We start from the raw sequence: 11,032 nt of genomic DNA on the forward strand, positions 1-11,032 counted from the left end.
TTGTTAGTCGTTTAACGCACTTTTAGTTATTTTCAACATAACCTTTGTATGGGAGGTGGGCGTGGTTATTATCCGATTTCTTCCATTTTTGAACTGTATATGGAAGTGCCTGAAGGAAAGGCATAAAGTTTGGTTGACATAGCTATAGTAGTTTCCGAGATATGTACAAAAAACTTAGTAGAAGGCGGGGCCACGCCCACTTTTCCAAAAAAATTATGTCCAAATATGCCCCTCCCTAATGCGATTCTTTGAGCCAAATTTCTCTTTAATATCTTTATTTACGGCTTAGTTATGACACTTTATAGGTTTTCGGTTTTCGCCATTTTGTGGGCATGGCAGTGGGCCGATGTTGCCCACAAAGTTTCACAATGATATCTCAATTTTTACTCAAGTTACAGCTTGCACGGACGGACGGACGGACGGACAGACAGACATCCGGATTTCAACTCCACTCGTCACCCTGATCACTTTGGTATATATAACCCTAAATCTGACTCTTTTAGTTTTAGGACTTACAAACAACCGTTATGTGAACAAAACTATAATACTCTCCTTAGCAACTTTGTTGCGAGAGTATTAGAATTAATAAACAACAGAATATTACTGAAAATTTTGGCAATGAAATAGAATATATGAAGAGTATCAACTCAGAACTTAAAGCTGTAACGAAACAAACATGCGACAATCAATTACTAGAAAATGTACATAATTTATATTGAAACAAATGTAATTAGAATAAAAGAAATCATAATGACTAGCCAAAACAACTTGTTAAGTGAAGGTATTATTACAGATGAAGATATGTAATATTAGTAAAGTTTCCTCAATTTGGAAAAGAAATATATCAAACAATTCAGGTACAACCAATACCAAATGCAAGACAAATGGAAATTTGTATTAAATAAAACGAAATATTGTTGATAAAATAACTTATAAGAAAACGAAATTTAAGGAGGATTTACAACAATATGAAGATAATTGTATTGACAGCATTTGGCGCACCTGCATAATCAACATAAACTGACAAGCGTTTCGTGGAATAGCTACAACAAAGACGCGAGCACTGATCATAGAATTAACTTATATTATATTTAAGATTAGCAATAAAGTAGAGAATTACTTTGGCATTCAAACCAACCACATTGCTCTCATTATTAATTTTCAGTAGATTATAATAGTATTAATTGTATACCATAGCTACAGCAACCCGGAACAGGATCTGTTGGTATGTATGTATATTATTTATTGTTAACACCGATTATTACCACGAAGATACAAAGTATAGCTGTTTTATTGTGCATAGAATTTCACATTTTTTGTAGCTCTTTATTTAAACTTGCAGTTATTAGGTCAATAACTGTATTTTCATATTTTAATTAACTAATGCATTATTTATGATAAATTTTATCGTTTCCAATTTAAGTTATTACATGGAAGTTTCGGGGCGTGTTCTGACCACATTCAACTAAATACAGACTTATACAAAAGTAAGTTCTAAAAAAAATTTATTTCTAGAATTTGTTATCCTTATATGACTTAAAACCTGTTATAAGTGATTGTATCTCCCTTTATTTTGGAAAGGCTTACAAGTGTGTTTCACTGCCATTTACACAAGCAGGAGAGCTACATTTACAATTATTACTTCCCAATGGTTGGTTATCTTTGCGTTCATTGGCAATAGATACATTGTAATCAGTTGAGAGCTCATGTGGAGAGCTGCTGCTGTTGGAACTTGAGTTCACATTTTTTCTGCGAATTGCCTCCTCACTATTACTGCTGATAAGTCTTTCAGCTTCTTCTGACGTCACAACGCTGCCGCTACATACTACATTTCCCGTTGGTAGTATATTACTCTTACTACTACTACATCCACTATTACTGCTGAGTGCCATTCGTTGCATTTGGCGAATAACGGTCGCTGCATAATATGCTTGCTGAAATGAGTATGAGGAAATGGAAAAATTATTAAAATACAATCGAGAAATTTCACTAGATTCTACTTACTTTCCAACGCGATTTCGCGAAGTTCTTTTTAAGTTGCTCGGACACTGTACCATGAATATTTTTATTGCTCGCTGCGTTACCAGATATCCTTCCAATAAACAACAATAAAAGCTATGGTTAGAAAATGTGCAAATATAAGCATATGTATATACTATGTATGTTCATATATTTTCGTATTTTTATAAGAGGTAAGAGTAAAGGTGTTACATATAAATTGTTTACAGATTTCAATTTAGCATTGGTGTTCTTGATACTGATCAAACAAATTGTTTGAATTATGCCATGAAATATATATATAATCTAAAAATAACAAATTACGTACAAAGCCAAAAAACTACAAATGTTTTACACTTTGACAATATTTCTGCCAATGGGAGTATTAAGGATAAATGTTCAGCAGAGCGGATTTTCTGAAAGCATGGTCCAAATTTGTTGGAAAATATCTCAAAATTTTGGTTTTTTAAATCTACTTCAACATTAAATAGGGTACATGCCCTATTTCTATATTTTTTGTAATAAAAAATATTACGATTATGCACGATATACACACTATACATGACACCATTGTTTGAAATTCGATTGGTCACTATTGATAGAAGCAGTGATCGGTTTCGAAATATCGATACTTTCGATATTCGAGACAGAACGAGAATTGATAAAATTCAGATATACGATACAGAATAAAATTTCAATCGTTACTTCATACTCTCGATATTCGTACTTAATGTGAATATTCAAAAAATATGCCAATGTTAATAGCAAATAAATGTAATCCATAGTAAGAAACAAGTAATAATGAATGATAATTTTTTATATTATATATTTCTGATTTTTGTCGACTATCGTTCAGACTCGAATATCGAGACCATCGATAATTCGTAAACAGTGCATGAATCAACAGTGCCCTCGAATTTACAACAGTGGTGCCATAATATCTCACATAATCTGGCCGAAATTTACTTGTTGTGTTGTTTTTCATGTTTTTTTATCAAAAAATATATAAATGAAAATTTTGTTGTTATTGTTTCAACGGTTATCAATCCCCGTTAGGACGTCATCTAACGGGAGGCCCAGGAAACGTGCTGTTTCGACGGGGTCGGACCAAAGGGAAAAGGGTGTTAGATGAGTGGGGTTGGTAGGGCATGCAAACAGGTGGTCAGTGTCATGCAGAGATTCATTGCTTGCTGGACATACATTGGGTATGCCTGGGTCTATTCTGGGTAAGTAGGAGTTAAATATCCAGAACGAAGCTGCGCTAGGGTCATTCGCGTTTCTCGCGGCAACTCGAGCTCTTCGTCTGCGTTGGTGGTAGTTTGACTCCAAGAACGAAATTCACGGGAAGGGAGTCGGTGAAGGTGTTAATATCTCCACTGTGAATGGCGGTCAGTACTCGTCGGAGGTCAGTTGCGACTGAAGGCCAGTCGGCATACTGTACGACGTCGTCGACGTAGTCAAGGAAAGACCTCTTTATGACCAAGCAGGTGGCTGCAAGGCTGATTTCTACGAAAACATCCTAGCAGGAACTGCTTGAAGAGGAGTTCATTATGCTCCTTAACTGGGAGCATAAGCACTTCACTGTGTAGGTTTTCGATGGGAGACAACAAAAGGCATCCCGTCGTGGTCCGGATCGCAGTATTTTGACAGATCTGGAGTTTCCTCATCTGCGTACCACTGCATCCAGGCGACCATATAGGTGTTGCGTAGTTGAGGACCGGCCGGCCGATTGCCTAGTATGTTGCCAACAACGTTTCTTTGTCTTTACCCCATGTGCTGCCGGCTAGCGACTAGAGGATTTTGTTGCGGCTTTTGTACCTAGGCGATCATCGCGGTCGTGTGTGGAGTGAAGTAGCATAGACTATCGAAGGTTACACCTAAAATCTTAAGGTTATTGACAGTCGGAATTTTCACGCCATCGACTTCAATATTAAGTTCAACCCTGGAGGAACCGTGGTTTCCTCAATGTCCTGCAATACCGTTGTGTGGTTGACTGTGTCAAAATCTTTTGACAAGTCCAACGCTACGAGGATCGTTCTCTCGGTTAGGACCACGAATTATCTGAGCGTTTATGGCGCTAACTGCTGTGGTGGTGCTGTGCACTTTTCGGAATCCATGCTGGTGGTTGACTAGGCTCAGGTGGTGAGTGAAGGTCGGGAGTAGCAAGGCCTCAAGTGTCTTCACTACTGGGGAGACGAGAGTCATCGGACGATAAGATTCCCCTTTGTTTACGGGCTTCCCAGGTTTCAGTAGTCGGACCACTCTTCCGACTTTCCACACATCGGGTATTTGAAGAGTGGTCAGGGAAGGGTTGAGCACCTTGGTGAGATGGCTTACTCTCGTCGAGCCTAGATGCTGTAGTATTAGCATGTTAATTCCATCTGGGCCAATGGATTTAGAATATTTCGTCGTTTGACATTTTGCGCTGCCGTCGGTTAACACATCGTTTGCCTTTGTCTACCAAAGGATGCAGACCGGTGGAGAGGTTGCAGGACTTCAGGTGCTCAATCCATTTCGTCCGCTTATGTTGATTTACCATACGCCGAATCACCAAATTGAGATCCCTTATTCGGGGATCCCCGGGATCGGCATGGCATAAGGTGTCGCGCTCGTTGGCTAAAACATCTGCTTCAGCTGGGAAATTGGGGAGGATTTCCGCTATTCTTCTAGCCGGGATGAAGCGAGCGGTAGCTGCTGCGATCACCTTGCGGAATCGACGTTCTCCAACGCATACGTCCGTAGCAATGGGTAGAGCGCTAAATGTGCTCTCAGAAAATTCTGTGAAGCCGACCCAGTTAGAGGATGGAGTCATGTGTAGAAGTTCACGCAAGTGAGGAAAGTTCTCTGATCGCCATTCACTTGGGAGTGGCCAGAAACGATTCTTTTACATATGACTCCAGTAGCTCACAACTTCCGGTCTTTGACCAAGTATCCTCTGGGTAGCCTAGAAACATCCGTTCGAAGTCGAGCTAAAGTGAGAAGCCGAAACATCCCCTACATAGGGTTGTGCGCTGGGTGTGGGACCGCGATGGACGGGACAAGGACAGAGACGAGTAAGTCCTTGTGGCATTTACTACAGTGGCCATATAAAAAAGCGCAAGTTTGGTGTGGGATTCGTGGTGGGAGAGAGACTCCGTCGCCGAGTACCATCATTCACTCCGGTGAGTGAACGTCTAGCCACAATCCGCATCAAAGCGATGTTCTTCAACATTTCGCTTATTTGCGTCCAAGCCCCGACGGAAGAGAAGGACGATGTGACCAAAGATGCCTTCTATGCGCGCTTGGAGCGCACCTATGAGAACTGCCCCCGCCACGATGGCGACTTTAACGCCAGGGTGGGCAAAGAAGGTATTTTTGGCACTACGGTCGGTAAATTCAGCCTCCACCACGAAACATCCCCAAATGGGTTGAGGCTGATCGACTTCGCTGGGGCCCGAATAAGAAGATTCATCAAGCTACCTGGCTGTCTCAGGATCGAAAAACTATTAACCAGATCGATCATGTTGTGATAGACGGAAGACACGTCTCCAGTGTTTAAGATGTGCGTGCGCTCCGAGGTCCTAACATCGACTCGGACCACTACCTTGTTGCAGCCAAGATTCGCACCCGCCTCTGTGCACCAAAAACCGCACGTCAACAAACACAAGGAAGGTTCGACGTCGAGATGCTGTAATCACAACAGACAGCAGAACGATTTTCTGCTCGGGTTTTACTCCTGCTCTCTGAGAGCACTCGTCAACAACTCGGTATAAGGGAACTGTGGGACGGCATTTCAAACTCCTTACGTACAGCTGCAACCGAAACCATTGGTTTTCGGAAAATGCAAAAGAACGGCTGGTACGACGAGTAGTGTTGTGTCGCAGCGGAGAGAAAACAGGCTGCCTACCTCGCACCGTTACGATCGACCACAACACGTGCGGGATGGGATAGATACCAAGTGCTGAAGAGGGAAGCGAGACGCATTTGCAGACAGAAAAATAATGAGGCCGAAATGCGTGAGTTTGATAAGCTGGCCGACAGGGGTAACGTTCGAAATTTCTACGAAAAAATGCGGCGGCTTACAGAAGGTTTCAAGACCAAAGTATACTCTTGTGAATCCCCCAAAGGTCATCTAATCACCGATGCCCAGAGCATACTTAAACTGTGGAGGGAACACTTCTCCAGCCTGCTGAATGGCAGTGAATGTACAATACCAGGAGAAGGCGAACCCGATTCCCCAATCGATGACGATGGAGCAGAGGTTCCATTGCCCGACCATGAAGAAGTTCGAATAGCAATTACCCGCCTGAAGAAAAACAAAGCGATGGGGGCCGATGGATTGCCGGCCGAGCTATTCAAACACGGCGGCGAAGAACTGATATGGAGCATGCATCCGCTTCTTTGTAAAATATAGTCAGACGAAAGCATGCCCAACGATTGGAATTTAAGTGTGCTATGCCCAATCCGTAAAAGGGAGGCCCCACAATCTGTGCCAACTAAGGGGATAAGCCTCCTCAACATCGCGTATAAGGTTGTATCGAGCGTATTGAGTGAAAAATTAAAGCCCACCGTCAACAAACTGATTGGACCTTATCAGTGTGGCTTTAGACCTGGCAAATCAACAACCGACCAGATATTCACCATACGCCAAATCTTGGAAAAGACCCGTGAAAGAAGAATCGACACACACCACCTCTTCGTCGATTTCAAAGCTGCTTTCGACAGCACGAAAAGGAGCTGCCTTTATGCTGCGATGTCTGAATTTGGTATCCCCACAAAGCTAATACGGCTGTGTAAGCTGACGTTGAGCAATACCAAAAGCTCCGTTAGAATCGAAAAGGACCTCTCCGAGCCGTTCGACACCAAACGAGGTTTCAGGCAAAGCGCAGAACTAAATAGAGAAAGTACCATCTTCTATAAGAGTGTACAACTGCTGGCGTATACCGATGATATTGATATCATCGGCCTCAACACCCGCGCCGTTGGTTCTGCTTTCTCCAGACTGAACAAGGAAGCAAAACAAATGGGTCTGGCAGTGAACGAGGGCAAGACGAGATATCTCCTTTCATCAAACAAACATTCGTCGCACTCACGTCACTGCTGGCAGTCATAACTTTGAAGTCGTAGATAATTTCGTCTATCTTGGAACCAGCGTAAACACCACCAACAATGTCCTAGAAATCCAACGCAGGATAACTCTTGCCAACAGGTGCTACTTCGGACTGAGTAGGCAATTGAGAAGCAAAGTCCTCTCTCGACAAACAAAAACCAAACTCTATAAGCCACTCATAATACTCGTCCTGCTATATGGTGCAGAGGCTTGGACGATGTCAACAACTGATGAGTCGACATTGCGAGTTTTCGAGAGAAAAGTTCTGCGAAAAATTTTCAGAGTGGGAGCTATGTTGCCTGTTTGAGCTCCTGGGGACCGTGGAGGTCCTCTGTTGGCCACTCGGGGTGAGTGGCGGCGCAGCGCGCGAACTATGTGCAGAATGCACAGCCGTAAAGGCTAGTGTCGCAGTATTGGGTAAGCAACATGAGGTCACGTAAAAAAAAAGAATTCCCACGACAGTCGGCTCTACGCCGATGTTACTAATAAATAAACATTAAAAAAAATGTGTAAATGAATGATTGAAAGTATATATTTAACGTGATAAAAAAATTGTAAGTGAATGATGGAAAGTATATGTTAAACTCCGAGAAAAATTACACATTTTCATTAAAAACAAAAAAATCTTGTTTTTAACCGGATGAGAGTTATTTATTGTTGAAATAGTTTTAAAAACAAAAATTTTAAGATATTTCGAAACAAAATTGGACCATGTCTTTAGAAAAGCCGCTCTGCTGAACAATTACCATAGCTTTGTGCAACCAACAGTCTTTTCTTTTACTTAATATCAAACGGATCAGAATTTCGTAGTTTCTTTTTGTTCTTGGCTGTGTTCCCAATTAGATTATGAAACTAACTTACAAACTGACTGTGACAAGTGCCATACATCGATCTTAAACATCTAAATACATTTAAATTCTTTTACTTACCAAGGGTGTGCCAGTGCTTGTTTACAGGTATACCGTTTATCCACGTTTACACACATTAAGTTTTGAATAAAAGTCTTAGCTGATTCGCTTATTTCATCCCAGTATGGCGAGTCAAATTCGAATTCCCCTATATTAATAAAGATATTATAAACACTTTACTAAATTTGATTATACAAGGGTATAAATAGTATACTAAGAACGTTATGGGAAAAGCCACAATTCTTTGCGGTGTTATTTGCAAGTTCTTTAGCTTTGATAAGAAGCTACACAAGGTATACGAACTTTCTAAGTCAGTTTTACGAATTAACAAAAGTATTACAGTTTTTGATTGCAATTTACATTTACTGTTCTATGCTTCTTCTTCTCATCTCAAAAGAAGATGGTGGTTAGTGTAACCTTATACTTTATCACTATCACAGTATATACAGTAGATAACCTTTTCGTGGTAGCTTTCTGAGGGGTGAATAGCGGCCATCTTGGATTTTCAGAGGTAGCAACGTAGTGCTGTATACATTGAAGCAGTAAATACTTAGCAAATTTATTCTATTAAATAACAGAAACTATAAATATTGTTGCTTAATATAAAAGGAAATTATTTATTAATGACATATATTTACTAATATTTGATTTAAACGCCATAGTGTGTCATGTTTCGCCCATAAAAATATCATTTACTGATAGTCAGATATTCTTTATGTAGTGAGTTCTTATTAATAAAAAGCAGCCCTGTTCTTAGATTTCTCGGTGGTGAGTTTTCTTCTGAATGTATTTGTTTTCAATTGACAGACAGAAAACATAAAACGGTTTGTATTCGTAAGTTTTTGAAATATTATTACCAATAATTTTAATTTGGAAAGTAGATATTTAGGCATTTGAAACTAAATTTTTAATACATCGTTCTAATTCTCATCCGTATACTATTTTTGATAATTTATTTTTCAATATTTAAGTTTTGCATTTTCCACACCACCCCAGAGGTTTGCAATAAAGTGCGTTACAGACTTTTTATTAGGTGTTCGGTTCCCCGGTAGGCCTATTTTCACCTTTTCAACTTAAAATAAACATAATTAATAATTTACATAAAAATTTAAATAAAAATATTGCACAAAATAATTTAATAATTAATAAAGATTTCTAAGCTCTCACAATAAATGCATCCGAAATCCTACAACTCTATTAAATATATTAAAATACAGAAGCTAACTTTTAGAAGGGGGAGGTAGTTACCTATGTGAAATGCTCAAAAATTTGATGTGCCGAAAATGAGGGCTGGCTGCCTGCCTATTAAAAATTCTTAAAGAAAAATATGTTCTAATTCTTATAAAAAGTACATATTTTAAAACGTCGGGTTGTGAATTTTCGCAGCAATAAAAAGGCTCTACAATTTTTAATATAAACTTTATTATTAACACTAATATGTATTCTTATTAAAAACTTCGACATATCTTTCATTTCAAACTCACGCTAACGAGTTGTCAATTTGTATATGTCACACGACAAATTACCACCCAAGATTGTATCCTACTGCATGCAAAAATTTGGAAATACTTGAAGCGTGTTTAAAAATTGCACAAAAAAACAACTGATTTAACATTAAACAACAACTAATATCCCAATAAAATTGAACAGATATGCAAAGTAATTCAATATAATCACTTAAATAACGTAAACACTTGCATTATTTAATATCTTTTAAAGTCTCGGTCATCAAAATTTAAAATTTATATGTAGTTCAAATGCTAACACAACACCCTGATTACCATGAAAGTAGCAAAAAAAGTGTAACACAACACCCTAAGATTTTCTAGAGGTGAGTATATGTATGTAAACAAAGAAAAGGTTTATTACTGTATATACTGAGATCACTATTGCTAATGTTATTCATATGTCGTCTCAATACTTTGCAGAAAGTCGATACCATTCTGTGCTAAAGTAAAAACATTGTTACGGATTCTTCGATAAATCGTCTACCATGTAAACACTCTTGAGTTCGATCAGTGGATAGTTAAATAAAGTTCCCAATTTAATGGCTAAACACTTATTTTTATTTCTAATTCCGGTAAATGTTCAGCAGAGCGGCTTTTCCGAACACGTGCACCAACTTTCACGGGAAATGTCTAATTCATTTTTAATTCCGATTCACGAATATATATGGCGCGTTACCGATTTTTATGTTTTTTTGTAATGAAAACAAAAAGAAATATTATGATTTTGCACGATATTTACGCTATAAATGGCATCACTGTTCGAAATTCAATTGGATACTAGTGATACAAGCAGCGATCGGTTTCGAAATGTCGATACTCTCGATATTTGAGACTAAACAAGAATAGATAAAAATGAGAGACACGTAATAGAAAAATAATAATAATTGGAAAAATAAAAATAAATTAAAATTACGATATTCTCAATATTCGAGTCTGAACGAGAATTGGTAAAAATGAGAAATACATAATAGGAAATATCAATATTCCCAATATTCGGGTCTGAACGAGAATTGGTAAAAATGCGAAATATATAATAGAAAAATTTATAATTCATTATTATTGCAGAAAGAAGAAGAAGTTGGACACAGAAGAATTATGAACGCCGGGGTGTTGGACCGACCAGGGTTATTTTTTTCGAGCGCGAACAAAATTATCGTTCAGTCTCGAATATCGAGAGTATCGATAATTCGAAAACGTTCAGTGCATGAATCAATAGATTCGAATTTACAACAGCGATGCCATAATTTTGAACATAACCTTGCCATTTTCGTTGAAGTGAAGTGATTGTGAAGTTTTACATATTTTTATAAAAATAACAATAAAAACCATTTCTCTAATTAATTCATTAAAGAACATCAATAATTACGTGTACATAATTGACAGAAAATATATTTTTAACATCTAAAGACGTGTTAAGTGCAAAAGTGAATTTTTGATTTCGGGAAATACGATGTTTTTCCATTAAAACAAAGAAAATATTGTTTTTAAAAGCACACGCTTAACATACTCGTAAAGTAGAACTAAAAACG

At 38.4% G+C, this 11,032-nt stretch overlaps 1 protein-coding gene across 1 annotated transcript; it reads right to left on the minus strand.

Moving 5' to 3' along the window:
• Positions 1–1,288: 1,288 nt before the first annotated feature.
• LOC126765751 (calcium/calmodulin-dependent protein kinase type 1-like) lies at positions 1,289–8,174 on the minus strand. Its single transcript, XM_050483495.1, has 3 exons — positions 8,017–8,174; positions 2,005–2,092; positions 1,289–1,934 (listed from the first exon to the last, which is right to left on the minus strand). The coding sequence occupies exons 1-3, from the start codon at positions 8,070–8,072 to the stop codon at positions 1,584–1,586; spliced, it is 495 nt and encodes a 164-aa protein (XP_050339452.1). The 5' UTR covers positions 8,073–8,174; the 3' UTR covers positions 1,289–1,583.
• Positions 8,175–11,032: the final 2,858 nt, after the last annotated feature.

This window comes from Bactrocera neohumeralis, unplaced genomic scaffold, assembly GCF_024586455.1.
Source record: "Bactrocera neohumeralis isolate Rockhampton unplaced genomic scaffold, APGP_CSIRO_Bneo_wtdbg2-racon-allhic-juicebox.fasta_v2 cluster11, whole genome shotgun sequence".
NCBI lineage: Eukaryota > Metazoa > Arthropoda > Insecta > Diptera > Tephritidae > Bactrocera > Bactrocera neohumeralis.